Raw genomic sequence first — 25,202 nt, 5'->3', positions numbered from 1 at the left:
TTTTATGATGTTTGAAATTTTGTTATTTTGATTTCAATAATTTTATTTTCATATTTTCATTAACATATATTTATTATATAAATTCAAATAAAAAAACTTTTATTTTTAAAATAAAAAAAAACAAACTTATTTTTATAATTTCAGAAACATATTTTTTTATAAAATTTTAAGTAAAACAAAAAGTTTTATTTTTTATCTTGTCATTAAAAGTGCAAATAAAGACTAATGATGTTCTTTTTATCTTTTTATAATTTTGTGGATTTTTATTGTATATTTTTTCAATAATGTCCTTTTCTTATATTTTATTTCAATAAATCGCTTCACAATAGAAATACTGAAGAATAATAAAAGTGAAAGAAACTGATTTGTCTTGTCACCACTTCCGGTAGCTGCCACACCAGAAGTTAGGAAGTACTTTAGCTGACTTTACCGACACTCTCTGCGAGGTTGAAGGCTCAATACTTAGTGGAGGCGATACTAAAAATATAATTGCAAATTACTAAGATTTTGACCAAGTCATTGCTGACATAATGAGAGCATGCTACCCCTGTGGATTAAATAAAGGGTTTCATTTGAAATTTCATGCAGATTTCCAATTTTGAAAGAAATAATCTAAATACTATAAACTTGTTTGTGTTAATAAAACATTTGAAAAGAATTGGGATGATGAAAGATCATGGACGCTACACACATAGTGTGGTGGGGGTGGGGATTACGGCCTATGAAGAACGATGCAATTGCAATTGTACGTACATTATAATTGAATTTTGAATGTTTATTCTCATCTTTTTTTTTTTTAGAGAAATCCCATCGAACAAATGTCTTTCTGAAATCTGTTTGGACTACAACGAGTAAGTTCAAAGCATAAAATAATTTAGTGAATCAGAAGAACAGGCGATTGAAAGTCCGTAGCAAACGGTATCAGGTATTTCTAAAAAGAAGAAAAAGAAAAAAGAAACCAATAAATATTTCATAATATAATATATCTATTATAATATAAATGATCTTGTTTGGGCATTGAGATCGTCCATCTGCTTCTGAGTTACGGTTTGAAAAATTCTGCGCATGCGTAAATAAATAAAAACAAAGCTATAAACCCTTTTTTTTTTTTTTTAAATATGCAATTTACGGATCGTCTTCTTTCTTATTCTATTTATTCTTAAATAGATTTATACATTTTATTTTTCTACACTCCTAACATAAACAAAAACGAATATAAATAAATAAATAAAACCGAAAAAATATTTTTTTTAAATTGATTTGCGTTACGAATAAAGCATATGTTTTACCTTTTTTTTTTTTTCATTTTAAATAATAAAATACACAAGTAATTTTTTCATAATTTGCCGGTGGTCGACCACTTGTTTGTTCTGAATAAAATACTTTTTATAAACACTGTTTTAACTAAAAACAACCTAAGATTGTTTCTCAAAGTTTGCCTATTTTTATAACAACATTATATCAACAAAAAATTAAATACAAACAAATTGTGATTGTTTGTCAAAGTTTGCCTTCAAGGCTGCGTTTTCCATTTGCACGATTCATGTTTTGGATCAACCGGATCACGTGACTCTTCTGGCGGCCATGTTGTAAGCCCTAACGGTATTTTTGGAGATTACCCAAAATTTTTCTATTGAGTCTATTTTTACGATATTTTCAGGGTCAATGTGAAATTTTATGTTCTTTCCAATAAACCGAATATAATATTTTAGACAAACGTTTTTTTTTTTAAATTCACGCCCCCCCCCATTTTCAAGTGTCTATTAAAAAGTAAATAATTAATTTACTCACCGAAAAGTAAATAATTAATTTACTCACAAATTGAAGAGAAAAGGTTAATAAATAATATATTCAAATTTAAAACAAAAAAAAACGTAGTCTTTTTTAGAATTTTACCTGTAAAGTTTGAAGTTTAAAACCTTTTTTTTTTAAACCACGTTATTTGTTTTTTCTTTTTTTTTTTTTAATGAAACCTTGGTCCTTGCTCCTTTAATTGAAAATAACTTAGGGCTTGAATTACATTTTTCGAGGAGTTATAAGCTTGGAAAGACAGGGGGTCGAATAATTCACGCCTCCCATTTTGAAATGTCTATTAAAAAGTAAATAATTAATTTATGTACCAAAGTCTTATATGTCACAAATTGAAAAGAAAAGGTCAATAAATAATATATTCAAATTTAAAACAAAAAAAAGTACTGTTTTTTATAAATTTACCTGTAAAGTCCGAAGTTTAAAACTTAAAAAAAAACAAAAAAAACACGTTGTTTTTTTTTGTTTGTTTGTTTTTATTTTAATGAAACCTTGGTCCTTGCTCCTTTAATTGAAAAAAAAAAAATTAGGGCTTGAATTACATTTTTCGAGGAGTTATAAGTTTGGAAAGATGGGGTGGAATTATTCACTATTTTCACGAGATTTCTGACACACGAAACACATATCAGTGGATAATTATATTTTAAAAACAATATATATGCCGCTTCCCATATGGGGGTACCAAATTGGTTAAAGGGAAAATTATTCCCAACTCGCATTTAGGTAAAAATGTACCTTCGTAAATAATTGAATTCATTCAAAACGTATTGGCAAAAAAAAAAAAAATATATATATATATATATATATATATATATATATATATATATATATATATGTTATTGCTCTGTTTACCATATTGAGCTCTCATACCCGGATTTCCTCCTGGAATTATTCCATTATAACACTATATATATATATATATATATATATATATATATATATATATATGTGTGTGTGTGTGTATATATATATGTGTGTGTGTATATATATATATGTGTGTGTGTGTATATATATATATATGTGTGTGTGTGTATGTATATATATGTATATATATATATATATATATATATATATATATATATATATATATATATATATAGTAATTTATAAAATATATATGGCGATTAAGCTACACTGAATATTCCGCGTTTCATCCACTCTAGGATTCTTCAGGTTTATGCGCGAATTTTGTGGTTGTCTGTCGTTTTTATATAAGCACCTTCTATTGAAATTTTAGTTAGCCAATCAGCTTTCTAGTATCCACCACGCCCTTTTTATCAGCCAATGGACATTCTCTTATAGGACAAAGGCCCATTTGACCTCTGGTTGACCTGGTTCTTTGCGTGTGTTCTATTTAGCCTGAATATCTAGTGTCTTGACCTGTTTTAAATCTAGGTTATTTTTTTATGTTAGTTTTATATATATATATATATATATATATATATATATATATATATGTATGATAGTTTTTGTATATGCATGTTTATTTATTTTATTTATTTACTTGTTTATTTTCTATTGTTTTTGTTAGTTTTAAAGTTATTTTGTATCTCTATCCTAGAGGAAATTTTATCCTATGAACACAGTTGTACGCTATTTCTCTCCTACAGTTTAATAGATGTTGGAGTTCTTTAAAGTACAGGATAGCAAATTTTTCATGAAGGCATAATCTACATGGGTCGGCTACGTCTCTACAGGTGTTTGCTTGTCTTACTATTTTCCATTCGACTACCAGCGAATGGCCGCTTTCTTTGAGTTCCCAGTATTTATTTGCTAGTGTTGTTTTCATACGATGTTTTTTATTGTTGAATGTATTTTTGTGGTCATAATATCGAGTTTTGAAATCTAAGGAAGTCATACCTACGTAATATTTCTTGTTATTCGGGTTTTCTTTTGCAAATATTGTGGCCTGGTAAACTATGCTTTTGGTTAGACATTTATTTTGAAGTGGGCAAAGTGTGCGGTATCTACAGTTGCATTTATCTTGTTCGTTATTAGTATTTTTATTTTTATTTCTAGTATGGTTGTTGTTGTCTGGAGTTGGTTTATTATTAATATTAATATTATTATTATGATTATTATTATTTCTGCTAGTTATATATGTGTCTTAGTTTATTTTTGTCATGGTGTCTACTTTTTTTATTGTTTATTTTGTTGTTGTTTACATTGTTTTTATTTAATATTTTGTTATTATGTGCTTTAATTATCATCTCTAAATTTTCGCAGCAGCTGTAGGATAATTTTAGGGTATTTTTATTGAAAATTTTGTGTAAGGGGTTGGTTGCGGGAAAGTGCTTTTCGATAAGATCTAGAAATTTTTGGCCAAGTTTTGTTTTTAACATTTGATTGTATGGGGCCGTATACCAGATTATATTTCTTTTTCTTCTATTTTTAATTTTATTATAGTTATTGGTGTTTTGTTGTTTATATTTGATATCAATATTTTTGTATCCACTATTTTTTAGGGCTGTTTCATAGATATTGGTTTACCTGTTAAATGCATTTTCATGGCTTGAGTTATTGCTGAGTCTACTTATGATCGAGTTAGGAATCTGTTTTATAATTGATGGTGGGTGATTGGACTTAGGGTTTACATATATTGGAGTAGCGTTATCTTTTAAGTAGGGTTCATATGTGTTTTTTTCTAAATTTAACATGACGTCCAGGAAGTTTGTTATTCTTATGTTAGCTAATACGTCTACTTTAAGGCCTAATTTTTTCATTTCCTTGTGTATGATTTTCTTAAAGTTTGTTGGAGTCTTTTATTATAGCTAATCCGTCATCTCTATATAGGCCGATATCTGTAGTTATATATATATATATATATATATATATATATATATATATATATATATATATATATTTATATATATATATATATATATATATATATATATATATATAAATCCTCATAAACTTAAACTCAAGAAAGGAGCTCCATGAGCCATCACGCTTATGTAATGGTACCAGATCAATTATAGAGGAGCTGTATAATAATTTAATTGTTGTTAAAATTATTGCATCACAGTTTGAAGGAGAAATCGTTTTAATTCCAAAATTGAAAATTGTTTTATCTGAAGATGAGAATATTCCGTTTCAGTAGCATATCTATACAATTGTCTATACAATTGCTATTGATAAATCTCAAGGACAGACTTCACAGAAAGTTTAAGCTTATCTAGACAAACCTTCCTTCCAACGTGGATAACTACATATTGCACTTAGTAGAGTTAAGGATAACATAAGTGTTTTTAAATCACTTAAGATGTAACAAAAAATTTGTAAATAGAAGAATATTGTCTGAAGTTTTATTGACCCTATTATTAAGATATAAATTAAATATTTATTTGACCCCAACGTGTCATGGGTGTTCTAGATTTTTTTATAATACTAAAGACAAATTCAAAACACTGAAACAATACCATTTTACTAATTTATTTTATGCAAAAAAATTAAGTATAATGTGAATGTTTTATTGGACACTGTTTGCTGCGGACTTTGAATCGTCTTTTCTTCTGATTCACTAATATTATTTCAAGAATGACTTCATATGACATTGTTATTAAAGTTTTTTTGTTTTCTTTTATTCCAAACAAGGCATATGTCATAAGAGGCTACCTTTTGGGATCGTGTTTAACACAAGATTTTAGGGAATTGAGCAGCAAGATTTCTGTTCACATTACGTTTAAATTTCTGCAGGTTAGTACACTCAAGGAAGCAGGAATATTAGTAGAGTAGAAAGCTTCTCAGTATCTATGGATCTCAACAGTAAAGGGGTGAGATTTTGCTGCTTATCTGGTTAGCTGGGGGTATGTACGTCACGGGGGGTACCAGTCCTATGATTTCATCAGAGAACATTCTATCGAAGTACCTCTAAAATAGGCACAGGAGTGCGGCATTGCTGTGATGGGACAGGACCTGTAGCTTGGTCAACCTATTAGATTTTAGACTCTTTCTTGGACTCTGTCCAAAAATGAAAGATTAGTTAGTGGTTGATGCACCAGCCCAGATGTGGCAACAATACTCCATGCATGGGTGAATGGAAGCTTTATGGAGATATTGAATACTCTCTTGTGTGAGATACCTACGATGTCACAGAATATATAATATGAATGTACATCAGATGGATTTCAAAAATGTCTGAGATTCTTTATTTCTAAATTCATCCAGTTCATTCTTAAAATGTTTTACATTTTTAATCTGATTAGACTATTCCTTAGCATTATCTACCGTTTCCAATAATACACAAACACATACATCAGAGAGTGCTCAAACCTAATTAGCTCTCTTTTCGCCATGCTAGGAGGTGTTAAGATCGGGGTTATAAAAACTGAAACAAAGAGATTTTCTCTCTTTTATCTTGCTTGTCTCCCAACAAACAAAATCCAAGGTATGTAGGACACATTCTCAGAACTTTTACACACATATGAAACACATGCATACACACATGAAACACGTACACACACACATTATTTGTGTTTTTCTTGAACTTATGTATGTGTTTTATGCACATAATCCAACTGGAAGAGAGCATTTGGAGTTAACATTAAATCAATTGTATTTCAAGCATATGGCCTTCATGTTGTTCCTTGTTTTCATGTATTGCTTGAACGATAAATGGAGGGATGCTAAGTATTTGCAAAATACTGCAATTTAAAAAAAAGCGTAACTCTATTAGAAAAAAAATATCCAATTGTATATTAAATTTAGTTTTTAACATTTTTTCTTGTAAAAAAATTTAAGTAAAAATTTAAATCCAATTTATTTTATTCATTTATTTTTTTGTTTTATTTCAGCATCGGAGACTTAGGCTGCGAGTACCTAGCTCAAAGTCTTCAAAAAAATGTTGCCATCAAATGTCTACGATTGAATTTTTGTGGATTAAGCTCAAAAAGTGGAAAATTTCTCCATGAAATCATTGTTAACTCTACAATAAGGTTTGTAAATATCAACTTGAATTCCACTGGAATTTTTTACTACTTTAATATTGTACTTATGTGATACTATCACATATGTAAGTAAAAAAAAAATACAATTGCAAATTACTTAGGACTTCTATCCAGTCATGGCTGGATGGAACAAGAGCATGCTACCCCTGTGAAGTAAATAAAGAGTTCCGCTCAAAATTCCATCCAAATTTTCAAGCTCGGCAGAAACATTCCTGAGTTCGACAAGATACACCTGAAGAAGGTCGAAGGTTACATCGACCAAAACGTTGTGAAAATCACACTCAAGATGAGAACAGTAGCCTGCTGAATCCAAATAATATGAATGGAAAAGAAGTTGCTCACAAAGGAACACAAAAGGAAGCTGAATAAATTGTTGATGAAGGTGTGGAAAACAATAGAGCAAACATAAAAGGTAGAATTGGTTTATGAGTAGTTTCAGGTGTGGTTGTGGGTTTTGCGACAGTTTACGACAGTTGGGAATGGTTTTCAGAGTCTTGGCTTTGCAAAGGTTAATGACAGTCAGAGTGAGGACAGTCAAAGGCGGATTACGGCTTGGACAAGATCAAAAACTTTTAGGAGATCGAGATGATATAAACTGATCAACCAAACCAATGAACACAGCCTCGGCAGTAAACATAAATGTGGACCTTTGCATGTAGAGGGTCGATGGTGTCACACACACACCCAGATTGCAACTGATATTTGCAGAATGTGTCAGAGTTTACGTTTTGTTTTATTTTTATACTTGTGAACCCATGTGCGTCCCCTCAATAGCCGCCAATGTGAGAGACAATGTGAGAAAGAAAAATAAAGAGAGAAAGACTATGGAAACAACATTGGGGATGACAATTGTCAAGCGGGCTAACATGTGGCTTATCACACTTACTCTATGTGAAAAATATTTTTTTTAATATCATTTTCACATACATCCATCCATCTTGTTACAGATTTATCAACTATATGGCTGCATTATTTCACAGTAAAACAGGAGGCAAGATAAAATTCCATCTCCCTGCCTGTCAGTCCCAAAATCAACAGTCTGTCATTCTTGAAATTACATTTTCCCTGTTGATTGCAGTATGTTGCTGATTCTGTGTAGTTCTAGGAGGTCTTCCCTACCAGGCTTTACCTTCTCTCTTTGGGAAGGGCTTAGTTTATTGCTAATCGCCTGGGGCGCTTTAACCAGAGAATGTCGACGGGGGATCAAGTATTTTTTGCAGGCCAAAGTTCTCTTACTCTGGGGCGTTGCTTTCCAACCCTTATGTCACATCTTCCTGCTGTGGGAGGGAAATAAATAAAATCACTAATGCAGTTTTAAAATTAATTTTTTTTACAAAAACAGCCGCTACTTGAGCTGTGTTGGTGCAGTACCTCTTTACCTAGCTTCTATCACTTTATAATTAATATGAAGGAAAATATTTGTGAAATTTTATAAGAAAAAATATGCTCCTTATTATTTACATAAGAGAGTAAGTAACTACGATGAATGTGTTTAGATGTTGCTTTATTGACAAAAAAATATAAGAAATTATGTTTTTAAGTGAAAATAATTTACTTTGAATTAATGCTAAATACTCTTAATGTCTACTTTTTTTGCAGATTATCAAAACAAATGTTAATCAATTAAAAAAAAACATTTATCAAATGTTTTTTTACGTTTTCGCCAATGTTTTTAAATTCATAAAACATGTATCCAATAAAAAAAATAATTCTTTATGTGAGATTCGAACTCGTATATTGATATAAATATACATCAAATCTGTTGCCAAGATCGCTGGAAAAATGGCTGGATTTACCTACTATTCCAGTAGGTATCTCAATGCCGATGCAATCCTCTATCTGTATAAAAGCCAAGCACGTCCTAAAATGGAATAGTGTTGCCACGTCTGAGCAGGAGTTGCTCAGCACACCCTATCTTGCCTTGCTAGAGTTCAAAACCGGCTTTGAAACCTAATAGATGATGCCCTTTTCTCTTTCCTGCAACCTTTTTCCAACAGAAGAGATGTTGTGGGCCTGTCTCTGCTCTATTATTATTTTCATGGCAAGTGCTAGACCGAGCTTCAATCTATGGTTCCCCCCCTCGCCAAACTTTCACAAAAACACTCGACTAGCTATAACCACTATCAACAATTTCCCCTGCTCTATCTATAGACGCAGATTCCATGAACAAAACTTCTTTCCTAGAACTGTTCGCCTATGGAACACTGTTCCACTGGCCTGCTTCCTGGACGATCACAATATAGTAGCCTTCAAGTACAACATAAACAAGTTCTTGTGGAGCCATCCCCTTAAATAATCCAAAATCTACCCAATCTACACTATTAACGATTACTATACTACCACCTTACATTTATTAACCCTTATCCTTGAGTGACCTTCGGGCCTTGATAAGTGGTGACTCTTTGTATATATATATATATATATATATATATATATATATATATATATATATATATATAACTACTGCCTGTGTACTCTGCCTATTCCTTTTTTGTCATATGTTTCTAGTGATAAACGAACAAACTCCCAAAACATCATAAGTTTTTAATAGCATATCGATTGCACTTGATTTAAATTGTATTTTTTTTTTCTTCTTCTTCTTTAAGCGATTTATATGTCGGTGGTAACGATCTTCAATGCAGTGGAATCTTAGAAATGTTACAAAGTTGTGCAGATCAGGCTGTATTGGAGACAAAACAGGGAGAAACAGCAGAATCAACAAAAGAAGGTAAAACTATTGAACAAAACAACCATTTTTGTGTCACTATAATATAACACATAATAAATAGAAATAAAATAAATAATAATAAAAATTTTTATATACATTCCTCCTTATATATGTTTTATATATTTTTTATATACTTTTGTATATTTCTTTTATTTATCTTTATTTTTTACTATCTCTATATACCTATAATATATTTCTTTTATCTTTTATTTGTAGGCTCATGTTTTTATGAGTTTCTTTTTTATGTATATAACCTAGCCTTTCTTCTCTCTTTTGATGAGTAGCATTAAGCTTCAAAATACCATAGTCTAAAGAGTTTTCTTCATATTTCACATCAAATTTGGCGATCAAATAAATTTTGGTTAATGTGAACAGATGGGGTCCCAAGATCCAGCCTCGTTCTGAGTTCGGGGAAATAGTGGGTTACGTCATACTTTGTGACCAGTGTTGAGGCAAAAGATTAATCCTTTCAACATTATATGAGAAGTAACTAACATCGTGGAACTACTTAATTTTTTAAAATTCTATTTCTTTGAAGGGTTTAATTTGTTTTTTTAATTCTAATTCTTTGAACCATTTAATTTTTTAAAAATTATTTGAATCGTTGAATTTTAAAAGATTCTAATTCTTTGAACTGTTTAATTTTTAAAAAAATTATTTGAACCGTTGAATTTTAAAAGATAATTCTTTGAACTGTTGAATTTTTTTTTTTAATTCTAAATTTTTTGAACTGTTGAATTAAAAAAGTTCTAAATTTTAATTCTTTGCTTATTTTTTTTCAAAATCTAATTCTTTGAACTGTTTATTTTTTAAAATTCTAATTCTAAATGTTGTCTATAGTAATAAATGCTCGAAAATTCTTTAAGCTTTTTTTTTTTTTTTTTACATAGGCATCACCACTTATCAAGGCCAAGAGGCCACTTGAGGATAAGGGTTAAAGAGTGTACAGTAGAAATTGGACAATATAGTAATCGTTAATAATGGAAATTCGGTAAATTCGTTAACTTATATGGAACGATTCATGAAAAACTTGTTTATGTTAGACTTGAAGACAAGACTTGTTGGGCAAAAATGGCTTCCTAAGTAAACATAGCATAGAATTTAATATATTTTAAACAATAATTATTAGTACTATAGAACATAAAAAATGTACATACATATATAATTCCACAATAACCAAGGCAACAATATATCACACGTGTTTCATTATATGATATATCTCTTTGGTGTTACAATTTTCATCTCACTAAAAGATATTCCAAAATGGCTAATCTTCAGACACAAAATACAAATGTAATACATATATAAAATCACACATCATTTTTTATATATAGCAGTGACCTTGTCTTTGTGAGGAATGGTCTCTACCAAACTCTTCTATCAGTTTTTTATCTACAGACTTGAAACTTGATATATACCGGATTAAAACCTGTGAAACAAATTCAATTTGGTTTCTAACCGATAAAATAGCTGCTTAGAGGTCAAAATTGAAAATACATGAAACTTGGCCGTTGTAAATTGACTTTAAGAGCTTTTCTACACATGCACATATATACATTTATAGGTTTAAAAAACATTATTTTTTAACGTTTTTTTATGCGTATAGATGTGGATCATAGGGTAACACACATGGCTAGTAAGCTATATATTTTGATTCTAGCTGATGGCATGGAAGTCATATTTTATTTTTTAAATCACTACTATATACTGGGTACAATATAATAATCATTGACTAAGCTGCTTCTTTAATTCTTTTTCTGTTGTTCGAACTTAATAACTCGACATTTTATTCAAAGGGTTAACGTTTTTGCTTCGACACCGGTCACATAGTATAAAGTGACACACCTTTTCTCTGAACTTAGAAGAAGGCTGGATCTTGGGACCCCATCCGTTCACATTAACCTAAATTTTATTTAACTTTGAATATTGTCATCAATTGTTTCTTATAAACTATATATATATCTGATACATAAAAGGCTATATGTCTGTCTCCATATTTTCAAACTCTATCTCCTCCGAAACTAAAAACTCATAGAGTTGTGCTAAGGGTCTCAAATGATTGGATTTTTTACGGACCATTCTTTAATGGATCTTTAGTCAGTTAAAATAGTTTTTAAGGGGTCAAAAATGTGTCAAAATTGAAAAAATCATTATACATTTTGTATATTCATCTTAGTTTATTTTTAATTTTAGTTTTTAATCAGTTTGTATGTGTGTCACGTTGGTACAGTGGTAACGTCACCACTTTGAATGCTACAGTTTCGGTTTCAAATTTAGCTGATGCCACCCAAATACTTGTTTTACTTTTGAAATCAAGACTCTATAATAATATATACAAAATCTGGACAAATTAAAATATCATATTTAAGTGTATTTTTTACCTGAGCAAAGCACCCCCTCCCGCTATTTTTATTCTGCCTAAATGGATTGCATTGTTATGATGACTGAACTTATGCATTTATGACCTGAAAGTTTCATCTTTCTGTTGCTGATATTGACAGTGTGAGACCCTAAGAAAGCAACCCCTGTCATGAATTCCTCCATGCAAAAAAATTGAACCAATCAACATTTACGAGGCTGATGCAGTTGATGTTAGCAAAGTTAGGAGATGGGTTCGTCGATTTAAGAATGGTGATAGAGATGTGAGTGATAAAGCGCACTCCTGATGCCCATGCACAGCCACCACCTCATTTCTGGCAAAAGTGCATTGAGAATGATGGTGCCTGTGTAGAAAAATGAATTCTGAGAACAAAAAAGTCACTTGTTTTAATGGTACCACTCCTGTTAGGTGTAGCTCTTTAACTTTTTTTAGTTAAAGAATAGGATGCATTACTTTTGGAACGATTCTCATATATGTGTGTGTGTGTGTGTGACATTATCTAAGGAATGGTTTCTAACACTCCTCTGTCAATTTTTGGTCAATAGACCTGAAACTTGATATATAGAGGATTTAGATCTGTGAAACAAATCCGATTTGGTATTTAGCTGGTAAAAATATCTGCTAAGATGTTAAAATTGAAAAAAATTGGAACTTGGCAGGAATATGTTGACTTAAAATGCTCTTGTACACATGTGCAAACATAAATTTTTATGTTAAAGTTGCTTAAATTTACTTTGCTTTTATTTTCCCATTTTACTTTCCTTGTCTTTTTGTTTCTCATTTTGTTGCTGTCTCTATTGTCCATTTTAAGGATGTTTTTAGTAGTTTTAATCAGTCTCTCTGTATTTGGTGCCACGCAGTCTATCTGTAACACTTTCATGACCAAAATGTTGAACAACAAACTTGAACAAACTGTTCGTACATGTCCTTTTACAATAAACATGGTTAAAATTAATTCCTTTTTATTTAATTTTCTTACTTAGCCTTAAAATAATCGGACAGTGTTTCAAGGAAATTCACTTAGATTTCTACTATATAATTTGATTTCAAGGAATTTTTTTGTATTGTATTTCAGGTATTTTTTTTAATCATCTCTTTTCTCTCTCTTAGTTTAATGGTTCCCAATTCCGGAATGCTGAAATATTTATAAGTATCGCATTCACTAAGTCCCATCATCACCTCTAGCTTAAACAGTTCTATACCTTCTACTATTTTAAGTTTTCCCTTCTTTACCGCCAGTAGTGTACACTTTTTTATTTCAAATTTTATTTCTAGCATCCCATATTAAATGTTTCACTTGTTCTTATTAGTGTTTCTAGTTCCTTTTTGTTATTTTACAAATAATTTAAGATCATCTGTATATATGAAGGTGGTCTATTTTTCATTTTGTCTGCAAATCTGTAACCTGCATTGCATCTCCTGGGTATCTGGGTGAGTGGTGTCATGACTAAAATAAATAGATCTAGAGACAATCTCCTTGGAAGATTCATATTATTTGGATTCATTGGACTACTGTTCTCATCTTGAGTGTGATTTTCACGTTTCGGTCAATGTAACCTCCGACCTTCTTCAGGGGTATTGTATCACATTCGGGAATGTTTCTGTTGAACTCTAGAATTTGGACGGAATTTCGAGCAGAACCCTTTATTTACTTCACAGGGGTAGCATGCTCTTGTTCCGTCAACCATGATTGGATAGAGGTCCTAAGTAATTTGCAATTGTATTTTTCAGTCGCCCGCACTGAGGATTGAACCTTCAACCTTCAGGAGAATATCACTTTTTACAATCGCTTTTTCCAAGTACTCTAACCACTGCAGCATGGGTCCTTCTGGTCAAAATTCTATCCAAATTCCCGAGTTCGACAAGATATACCTGAAGAAGGTCGGAGGTTACATCAAACAAAACGTTGTGAAAATCACACTCAAGATGAGAACAATAGTCCAATGAATCCAAATAATATAACGAATCCTCATCTCAAAAATTCAGAAATGTCTTTGGAAGATGTTTATCTTTATTTGTATCTCTTCCTTTAGCTTTTAGTTTCCAGCCTTCATTTTCCCATTGTTTTCTTCATAAAATTTACAGTTTTGTATGGTATTTTGTTCATTCTTAAAAAATTGAACCATCCATGCTTAGGGATTATGCTATGAGTTTTTATTTTAGTTGTGTGACAAGATCCCTGGCCTTGGTAGAGCCATTTTGAATGATGATAGTCTTTAGGTATTGCCAAGAACCACACTAACACTTAATATGGATTGGGTATAAAAGTTATGTTTTAACAAAGTAAAAAAAAAAGATATATGTACCTGCATGCATATAAAATGGAAATAAACGAAACAGTAAGAGAATAGAAGAGTCACTAGTTAGCAAGTGCTGACTAAAACATAAACAAACTTTTGTAAATGCAAAACCTGAGTAAAATGAAATTTTATAACAAGACATTTTTATATTAAAATTTTATAAGAATATAAAGGTTATTTTTAATCAGTAAATGTTCATTTATGCAAACTCATGTCTGGTAAAGAAAGTTGAGTTAGTAGTCACAAGTCGGAAATAATATGAATAATATGTGTATGTAATTAATATATGTATGTGAGTATTTGGCAGCGTGGCACTGTGTATGTGTGTTGGTTTACCTCGTTCTTGTTAGCATGTGTGTAGCTGTGAGTAGCAATTCATTTATGTCCGTTTGACTCATTAACGTGAAAGAATGTGTGCATGAGATGAAGAAATCTTGAATGTGAGTCATTGACATGTTCCTTTTTGCCTCCACTGGCCAAAGGCGGGAAGTGGGAGCAGATGTTCTTGGGTTCTTCGATGCACGGCTGGCGAAGTCTAGTTTTTGGCTCTGTATTTAAAGGAGTTTCTAAGTTCATGTTGGCTTATTAGTTTCGTGTAGGCTTGTAACTTTTGGGGTTTGAAACGATTTTCATTGGTTGAAAACACTTTAAGTTAACACGTTCCTGTGAAGACATACTTGTCTTTAGAAGTAGTGAGGAAAATAAATTTCAATGCAACAGAGAAAGAAAGAGCAACTAGAGCCACTTGCTTTTTAGTGTTCATAGGAATCATTCACAATTCAGTCGTCACAGTTGATCTATGCCATGGCCATGTTATTTTTCTGCTTTTTATTTCTTTACATATTTTTCAGCTGATGTATAGTTAGTTAGTTGTCTCTCTTGTCATTTTCTGTTATCGTTTGTGTTTTTCAGGCCATGTTAGAGGCGAAACGCCAAAATGCTTTGCTGATTGTGCCATAAGTTTCTTTCATATTGTGTGCCAAGGTCCCTGACCTTTGTAGAGTCATTCTGAATGATGATAGCATTTTTAGGTATTGCCTAGAACCACACTAGCATTTAATATGGATTGGGTATAAAAGTTATGTTTTAACAAAGATAAAAATGAAAGATATATGTACGCGCATGCATGTAAAATGCAAATAAAGTCCACAGCTTTTAAAGGAGCTGTAGATCTGTTCAGAAAGTTAATACTATTAATGATTATTACTTGTTAAGAAAATCATTTTCCGTTTATATTATTTATGTGTTTCTGGCTGTTTTCTTTACTCGGATGCATTCTTCTATTTGTTTTTGCTTTTTACTTTCAGACAAGAAAAAAACAAACAATAAAAAAGACAAAGGAAAGAAAAGCAGAAAACGAAGTAAGCAGCAAGAAACTTATTTTTACGTTTTTTTTTTAAATTTTCAAAAGACAGGAAACAGTTTAATATTTCTTTTCAGAATTTTTGAGATGAGGATTGGATTCTTAAGACTATTGTTCACTTGATATCAGCAAGGACTCATGACATAGTGGATATAGAGTACTTGGTAAAATTCTGCTGTAAAAGTCATAATTCTAAAGGTTGAAGATACAATTCTCAATGTGAGGTGACACGTAAAAAAGAAATAATTGTGAATTATTTAGGACTTCTACCCAGTTGTAGCTGATGGAATAAGAACATGCTATCCCTGTGGATTAAATAAAGAGTTTTGTTAGAAATTCTGTGCAGATTCCCAAGCCCATCAAAAAGAGTTTGACTGAAAGATTCAAGTTCAATAGGATGCACTCGGAGAAGGTCGGAGGTTATATTGACTGAAACATTGTGATAATAGTACTTAAGATTAGAACAAAAAATTGAGAGAAATTACATACCTATAAATTCCAAATCAGTGGGCATACATAGTGAGCCAAAGAGTATTCAATAACCGGATGTTGGAATTATACAGACGGTCCAAAAAGTCACTGAAGAGTTTTGAACTTAAATAGATTCTTTATTTTTCATGATATCTTTCTGTAATTTTAACACGATCTGACTAAGACATTGGGAAATTTTTAAAAAATGCAAAATTAAAACTCTATTTATAAAAAAAATAATGTCTTTTAAATGTTGCCCTTTTTCAGCATTGTATATTTGTGATCTTTCCAAAACATTATTCAAAACAGATTGCTGAATCTCTGGATTGCGATTTAACTCCCTTATTTCGTTGATGATGTTTTCCTTCAATTTTTGCAAGGTTTGGGGTTTGACATTTTGAGGTCCGCCAGGACCTGTGATATAGTGGATATAGAGTACTTGGTAAAAGTCCATTGTAAAAATCATCATTCTAAAGGTTGAAGATCCAATCCTCAGTGTGGGGTGACATATTACTTTTGACTGTTAATAAACAGAGAGAAATATATAGAGAGATGCAAAAACGAAAATGATAGATACTGTGTAAAATAAAAATGGGGAATCAAACAGAGGGAGGGGGGAAGAGTAATAAATAGAAACATGATAAGAGATGAGTCATTTGGTGAATAAACTACAAATTACAACTAATTAGAACAATGAAAAGTGATTTTAAAAAATAACCCAATTCCAATCCATAAACCAAGGAATATTTTAACATATATTTTGTGTAATCAAAATATGAGGTGCCTTAAATAAGTTATTAACTTTTGTTTGTTACAGGTATTTAAAATTGTCATAGATTCTTGAAAATTCAGTATGTTATCGCTATACATCTTATGAGATGACTGACCAATTTTCATGATTTCAGATCCAAATGAACAGCTACAGCAGGAATTGAAATACACCTTACTAAAGCCCAATTGTCGCAGCTAGTTAATTTAAAAAATTCAATCTGGATGTGAGGACACTTTAGAAGAACGATATGCAATAAAATTCTGTTTTAAACTTGGAAAAAAATATCACAGAGACGTATGGAATACTTCAGACATCTTTTATACCATCTTGCATGAATCAAGCATCAGTTTTTGAGTGGAATAAGAGATTCAAGGAAGGCAGGAGCCTATGAGGGATGATGAGGTGTGGGAGGAATAAGGAAGTCAGAACACCAGAGTTGATTGGCCAAATTAAGAATTTCATGAATAACAGCATTGAATATTAATAAGAGATATTTATGTGAGTATATTTTAAATAAAATTTCTGTGTATGAGTAGATAGTGTTAAAAATGAATAATATTGTTTTTCTAAATATCTCCATATACAAAACAAGTTTGTATGTGTGTCACGGCATGACAATGGTTGATCTAAGAGTCAAGCTAACTGCAAATTTGGAATCAGCACCTTTGAATCAATGTTGTTATCGATGTTGAAAATTATTGAACTTTTTTATTTTTAACTCGTTATTAAAAGTACATAAACCTAACAAATGCTACACCATTTTTAATGTTGCATTTCCGAACTGACTGAACAACTACTTTTGACATCAAATCATCTTATGCACTTTCAAGGCAGTACATTATTTTTTTTTAATTTAAAAATAGATAAATTTGTTACTTGACAAAGGTTCATTGATATATATTTATTGTAATAAGAACTTTTTTATTCTAATTAATCTAATGATTTTTTGTTTATTTTTAGTTATTTAAAAAAAAATGGAATTATTTTAAAGTTTAAAGAGATAAAATATCCCCATGCTGAGGTTAAAAATATGAAATATTTTCATTAGATCAGTGGCCTTGTGGTTAATGTGTTTGTCTCCATTCCAATATTTGATACAATCGTTGCAGCAGGCTAATCGGTTGGATGCTGATCATCTCTACAATTAAGAAACTAAACACAAAATATGACAAGGGGCAAAGAAGAGAGGACAAATGCAGGTGGATAGTTGTAAAAGAAATATTTATTTTGCAATAAATACATGAGGAAAATGTAGAACTGTAGAAAGTTGATCAATGAAGATTTTGGAAGCAGAAAGGTTGGATGACAGGAAATGCTGTACTTGGACAGCAGTAGAGACTGGATGGACAAAATGTGGGACACTGGAAAGATGTAGAACCTGGATTCTGGATAGCATAAAATGATGTTATGATAAGATTGACATGGATGAACCTGAGGTGTGATAAGATGTCTCAAGTAGGTCTGGTTCATGTGTACATGGCCAAGGGCTGGATCAACAAGAACAATGGTTGTAAGAATGAGCATGACCTTGGAGCTGGGTATTGACAATCACTGAAAGAGGGCCAGACGTTACTACGTACTGGAATAGGGTGCCAAACATTGATGGGCACTGAAATATGTGTGTTTGAACGGTCAAGGTTTTTGTGGCATGGCTTAACACTCATGTTGTAAAAAATGGTGTGCAATGTTTTATAAGCAATGGAGTCAAACCAATACCATGACACCATCATGGTTACAAATCTCACAGTAGACAATGGTTTTTGTTTTGCAATAGTGTTCCAGTTATTTCTTAGCTGATATCAATCATTATTACCAATCTGAATAAATGGATGAAAAATATTTAATAGATCTTCTTAATTTCTAATCTTGGCTATAAAATTGAAGAAAAGTCGAGAAACTTAACATAAATGTAATAGTCATAAACAGTAATATTTCTTCGCTCTCATGAAGAGTAGTCCCTATGAAGTGATGATCAATCAATCTCCACTGCATATTAACTTCGACAGAATTTTTAAGGGACTACATCCAGACTCTTTTCAATTTACACAGCAGTCATGGAGAGCTTCCAGAAAGACATCTTCTGTCTTGTTCTGGTCAACTGACCTCAAAGGATTGTTCTAAAAGTAAGGCTTCATACTTTTTAACTTAAAAACTCAAACGTTCAAGAGCTACAAATACGGAAGTGATACCATTAAAATGAACAACCTAGTATGCGGCAGAATTTATTTTTCTACATAGTCACCACCATTCTCACTGCACTTTTGACAGCCTCTTTTGATGCCTTGGTCATAAAAGTCTGGAGTGCACTTTGTCACTCATATCCCTGTCATTAATCTGAAATAAATAAACCCATCTCCTAACTGTGCTGATATCATCTGCATCAACTTCATTAACATTCAACAAGTGCCAGTGAATGTTGATCGGTTCAGTTGTTTTCTGCATGGAAGAATTCAATGACTCATCTCAGTTTTTGACGCACGTCCATGACAGGGGTTGCTTTCTTAGAGTCTCACACTGTCAATATCTGCAACAGAGAGATGAAAGTTTCAGATCTCAATTTCATAAGTTCAGTCATCAAAACAATGCAATTTGCAATCTGCTCTGATCCATTTGGTCAGAATAAAAAAATAAGAGGCATTTCTTTTGGAATGTCCCTCATACTTCCTTCACTATAACAATGTTCACTTAAATAAATACAAATTGCTTATAGAAGGGCTTTGTTTTCCTTTCCTTTAACAATCCCTTTTGTTACCAAATATTATAGGAGTTGCTTGTACTATCTATTTGACGAGTACTTCAACCAGTGCTTACATACATATTTTGAAGTAAAAAGTCTTTATTAAGTTCATAATTTGAAAAGAAAAAAAAATAATTGATAAATTAATTTTCTTCTTAAGATAAAAGCCCCTTGGAGCCAATTATCCGAGTTGGACCCTGGATTGAAAAGCTGGATATTACAGATAATGGGGTGGATATACATAGTTTGGAAGGTACAGCAGCTACATTAAACTGTGTACGAATGATTACAACGTAAGTAAAAAGCAAATACATCCTTATTGTTTATTGTAAATGAAAATTATTTGGAGAGGAAAATCTATGAATATCTAATCTTCTGTATGATAAAGTCGATTTTCCCCTATTTCATTGACCGGTATAGTATTACAACCAAAAGCTTTATATGATAATCTGTGCCACTAGCCATTTGGCCAATTCCTAATCCATGTTTCCAGAAAATGTTTATTTCTTTCAAAATCTCTTCCATTTTTCTGGATAAGCTACTTCTTCGAACTCAGCCTTTTACAGAGAAGGTCGCAGCTGTTTTAACTTTCACACTAATATCTACTTCCATGGCTTCCATAGTCATCAGGAACATTTCTTAATAGTGTGATTTTTGGCTAAATCGCTTCAATTAATTAATGTTTTTCTTTTTACTATACACTGGATTTAAAATCTAAATAACAAATGCTCCTTAGAAATAAATTTGTTTTCTTCATTTAAAGAATACTTATGTGACAGTGACAATTTTTAGAAGAGTTTTTTTTTCTTTCTTGGTAGTATTGACTCTGGCAAACATTTATCATTTCAAAAGTAATATTATTATTGACAGCAAATTATGTAATTAATATATTAGTCACCATGGAATTTTCACAAGGCCCTGCTAGTAATTCTAATAATGTTAAAAATTCTGAAACATTCATTACCTGCTGAAGTTCTGTACGATGCATATTGGTCTTGAAAAATTCTTTAATTGAAAAAAAATTATGTATAAATGCAAATGTCTTTCCAAGACGTAAACCACAGTATAGAGAAATTAATGCAAGAGCATTGGCAGACCGAGAGTGGTAAATTGCTAACCAATGATTATGACTCATAGATGGAGGGTTAAACATTACATCAACAAACCAGTAGATCTAACAGCAGTGTATTCACATCAGTGAGGGGAGCTGGTGTGCATGAAATTTGTGGAGAGGTAGGCTCTGAAACACAGCTCATTCTCTCCTGATGACCCCCAATTATGATGTTAGTGACTCAGTATGCAGAAGTATCAACTGGTTGCACTGATGAGCTTCATCTTCTAACTTATATAACTGTAATGCCACCATTCGCTCGTCAATTTGCTCAATGAGAATACTTTCGACTCACTCGACCAGTTGCTAGATTATAACCAATTTGCTGCTTAAATCCCCAGCCACATTGCTTCATAAATCTGGTCCCTATCATAGTAGTACTTTACAGGTCAGTGGAATTATCCCTTGTTTGGGGTAAAGAAAAGTTATATATATAAACATACACAGGATGGAACGATAAAATTGTCACCCTAGACAATACGACATGATTCCATTTTTGTTTGATGAAACCCAGTTTTCTTTTGATTACAGTTGGCCAGTTGTGTACAAATCCCAAGAGCAACAGGAGCCTTCTATCATGTCTGAAAGTGACACAATGTTCAACGAGCGAGATTGGAAATGTGGCGCTGTATACCTCATGTACTCTACGTATCCAAGTTATGATAACAAGATCATTGCCAGCACCTTTAAAATGCAAATCCGGACGGTTCAGTGCTTGAGGTCACAGCTCAATAAACTTTCCAGCCACGATTATGGTCTTTAGTGTGGTTTTAAGTGAGGGCCACATCAACCTCATATCTTTGAAGTTAGCTTGAAAGTCAACACCAAAGTGTACCTGAAAAATGTGGTGATCCCCTGGTGCAATCAGGTGGCCGCTGGAAACCCTGGGTGTGGCAGCAGGACTCAGCACCGGCCCACAAGTCCAAAGAGTCCCAGCCTTGGCTTCAGAAGGAGTCCTACAACTTTGTACACCCTCCCCCCCTGAGCTGGACTAGCTGGATTACTTTGTTTGGTCATACGTCGGGAACATCACCAACATGACCTTCCACAACATCAAAGCCAGCTTGATCGCCACTATCCGCCAAGTATTTGCTGAGTTCCCACCAGCACTTGTAGGAAAGGCATGCTCCCAGTTCTGGACCTGGACCTGTATCGAGGCGGTGATTGAGACTGAAGGCAGCTACATTGAATAGATGTCAGCTCTACTACACAATCAAGTTACCTGAACTGATTTTTTTTAATGAAAGTTTTAAAATAAAACTGTAGTGTTGGTTTATTTTGGGCAACAATTTTATCATTCCACTTTAACAAACCAAGACTTCAAAAAAGTAATTGGTAGCAACAAAAAGTGTATTTCATTGTAAGTTACAATTGTTTCAATACTGGTTGGACAATTTCAAGCATTATGGTGTTTGAAAATCTTCACATAACCAGCCTTTCTTCAGACTTCTTGAATAAAAAACACTTAACAATAGAACATTATTTAAAGAAATTTCCCTTAAAGGAAATGAATCATGCGAAAACATTTATCCTGGACGCATCCTTTGTCAAGAGCTTATTTAAATATTTAATATTATAATATTATGTGAAGATTTTCAAACACCATAATGCTTGAAATTGTCCAACCGGTATTGAAACAATTATAACTTACGATGAAATACACTTTTTGTTGCTACCAATTACTTTTTTGAAGTCTTGGTTTTGTTAATACAGTATATTAATGCTCAATTATGAAATATGATAATTTTGTAGCTTACTTTTTAAGTCATCTCTTTTTGGCTTAAAATTCATTGGTATATGAAAAATTTACTGAATTATATGAACCCAGTAAAATTCAGTATATTACAAACAAGTATATATATATATATAGTGATGGGTAGATTCCAATATTTTTTCTGATTGCAATATAAGTACTAATTTTGATTCGCTTTAAAGTTCTAAATATTTTATTAATTATTTTTTGATGTAAGGGGTTTTTAATTTCCACAAAAAGCTACATAATATGTGCATATATTTTCACAAATGTAAATATACCCTTATGGGTGTGACTATAATAATATAATAATAAATATTCATCATTTCACCATTAATACGAGGCGTGGAAAATAAAGTTTTAAACAAAAAGAAATAAAAACAATTAAAAAATCGTTTTGGCATCAGAAAATTTTTTTTCGATTATTCATCTCAACACTAACATATATATATATATATATACTATTGAAATAAAAATATTCCAATTTTGTATTCAAATATAGATAGTAATAACACAATGTTTATTTAGACAGTTCGATAGTGCAATACTAGAGTTATAAACACTTTTATAATATACTGCTTCACTGGAAACGGACACTCATTTTTATAAATAGGTTCAGTTTTATTTACTATACAAGTGTACAATTGTTTCGACCATTTACTAATATTTTTATATATAATTCTCTGCATATATGTTTGTTATTATTGTACCAGTGGGATAATCATCAGTGCTAAATATACATAAAAATCAAAATAATAAAAATTATATTGACTTATAAATAGTCCCTCTTGCCGACAGTCTGATACATTCACAATTTTGGAAGTTTTGTTATAGCCTATCGTCATACACATGCATAATATATATATATATATTCAATTATTTTGTTTTATTTGAATTTATCTATTAGTATTTTGTATTATTAATTTTTTGTAAATGATGCAATTTATCGCAGATTAATGAAATGTTTATTTCTTTCAGATTAATAATGAATTCAGTTTGCTTAAAAGAACTTGATCTTACTGGAAATGAAATTGGCAATTTAGCGAGTTTGATGCTTTTACAGGCAATGGAAGCAAGAATAACAAGTCAGTATATAAAAAGATTATGTTTCAAAATTATTATCATCACTAATTAATTAGTAATTTTATTAAAGATGGATTCTAATATCTTCACAGTTATCATTTGTAAAAGGAAGGAGAGGAGAATGGATTACCATTAGTCTTATCATAAGGACAAACACCTCCATTACAAGTTAAATCAATTTTATTTATAGTTTTATCAGTGAACAGGCAGCGGTTTGAATTAGATATATTGCTCATTAGGACTTGAAACAAGACACCAACATAATTATCTCGTCATTTTAACATGAAAATGCTTAGTGCCAAAAGTTTAGAAAAATAAGATGAAACCGTTCAGCAGAAGTGCCTCCCATACAAAAATGTTCTGATTGAACAATTTGTTAATCTCTAGCAATACTTCAAAGGCTGTAAATGACAAAGTTTTCTCTGATTCTCTCTCCTCTGATCTTAAGCAAGAGGTGTAATAGGGAAAGAGGTAGTTAGTTAATTTTAATGCATCTAAAACCAAGCTTCTATCTTTACATCATCAACGTTCTGATCCCTATCTGACAACAATTAAAATGAATGGCTCTCGTCTTGGGAAGGCTCCATGTTTTGACAAGCTTCTGGGTCTGACCTTTACTCCTGATTTGAAATGGAACGCATACATCAAATCTGTTGCCAAGGTTGCTGGAAAAATGGTGGGATTATTCTACCACTCCAGTAGATATCTTACTGCCGATGTAATTCTCTACCTGTATAAGAGCCAAGCACGTCCAAGGATGGAGTACTGTTGATACATCTGGGCAGGAACTACTAGCAGCAGCTTATCCTACCTTGACAGAGTTCAAAATAGACTTTGTAGCCTAGTAGGGGATGCCCTTTTCTCTTCCCTGCAACCTCTTTCCCACAGAAGAGATGTTGCAAGCCTGTCTCTGCTTTATAGTTAGTTTCATGGCAAGTGCTCATCTAAGTTCTAATCTATGGTTCTTCCTGCCAAATTTTCATGACACTTGTCTAGCTGAAACCACTGTCAATAATTTCCCCCACTCTTTATCTGTGCCTAAACATAGATTCCATGAACAAAGCTTCTTTCTTAGAACTGCACGCCTGTGGAACTCCATTCCATTTGCCTGCTTTCCAGCTGATTACGATATGGTTGTCTTCAAGTTCAATGTGAATAAGTTCTTGATGAGCTGTTCCCTTAAGTAATTCAATTTACCAAACTTCCACTACTAATGATTACTATATTATCCCACTGACTACTGTACACTCAGTAACCCTTATCCTCGAGTGGCCTTTGGGCTGGGTGACTACTTTGTAAAAAAAAAAGGATAAACTTGTGCAAAAGAAAATAGATCATAATCCTATAATAACTGCTACATTCTTCTTCTTTGTACAAAAAAAGAGACAATATTTAATGTAGATGAACCTATATTTAAAATGTTTAAATAAAAATATTTGCTTTTTACTTATCTCATTTGTTATTCCTACTAATCTAAGATATATTTATAGAAGAACCCATAAATTAGTTTTGCAGTCTGTTCTTTTATAATACCAAGCTGGTACTACTGTAGTTCTAAGGGTTTGTAATGGATGGTGTAAGCTCAGAGGACTTATACCATTATTAACCAACAAAACATCAAAATCGTTGACAAAAGGAAGAGGTCTCTTTGCATTCCATGTTTAAAAAGAATGTGTCCTCTGTAGTATCAGACCTGACAGAATGGTTAATTGTAGGTATAGACTGCTTCATACCCTCAAAAAAATT

At 31.8% G+C, this 25,202-nt stretch overlaps 2 protein-coding genes across 4 annotated transcripts in view; one reads left to right on the top strand and one right to left on the bottom strand.

Annotated features, from left to right (window-relative positions):
• Positions 1-25,202, top strand: part of LOC145293868 (NACHT, LRR and PYD domains-containing protein 3-like) — a 48,096-nt gene that overhangs the window by 21,653 nt on the left and 1,241 nt on the right. For both annotated transcript variants that reach the window (XM_080140618.1, XM_080140617.1), the window contains exons 5-10: positions 801-851; positions 6,606-6,746; positions 9,365-9,486; positions 15,474-15,527; positions 19,670-19,802; positions 23,352-23,458. In XM_080140618.1, the coding sequence (XP_079996744.1) occupies positions 801-851; positions 6,606-6,746; positions 9,365-9,486; positions 15,474-15,527; positions 19,670-19,802; positions 23,352-23,458 (608 nt within the window). The remainder of the gene's footprint in view (positions 1-800; positions 852-6,605; positions 6,747-9,364; positions 9,487-15,473; positions 15,528-19,669; positions 19,803-23,351; positions 23,459-25,202) is intronic.
• LOC145293867 (vacuolar protein sorting-associated protein 4-like) overlaps positions 15,570-25,202 on the bottom strand; it is a 74,062-nt gene continuing 64,429 nt past the window's right edge. For both annotated transcript variants that reach the window (XM_080140611.1, XM_080140613.1), the window contains exon 12: positions 15,570-16,520. Coding sequence is in view for 1 of the 2 variants with exons in the window: in XM_080140613.1 (XP_079996739.1) it covers positions 16,511-16,520 (10 nt within the window). In the remaining variant the exon portion in view is untranslated. The remainder of the gene's footprint in view (positions 16,521-25,202) is intronic.

Source organism: Euprymna scolopes, chromosome 15 (genome assembly GCF_053919585.1).
Source record: "Euprymna scolopes isolate OS-2025 chromosome 15, ASM5391958v1, whole genome shotgun sequence".
In the NCBI taxonomy this organism is placed as follows: Eukaryota; Metazoa; Mollusca; class Cephalopoda; order Sepiida; family Sepiolidae; genus Euprymna; species Euprymna scolopes.
This window is presented reverse-complemented; position numbering and strand designations above follow the sequence as displayed.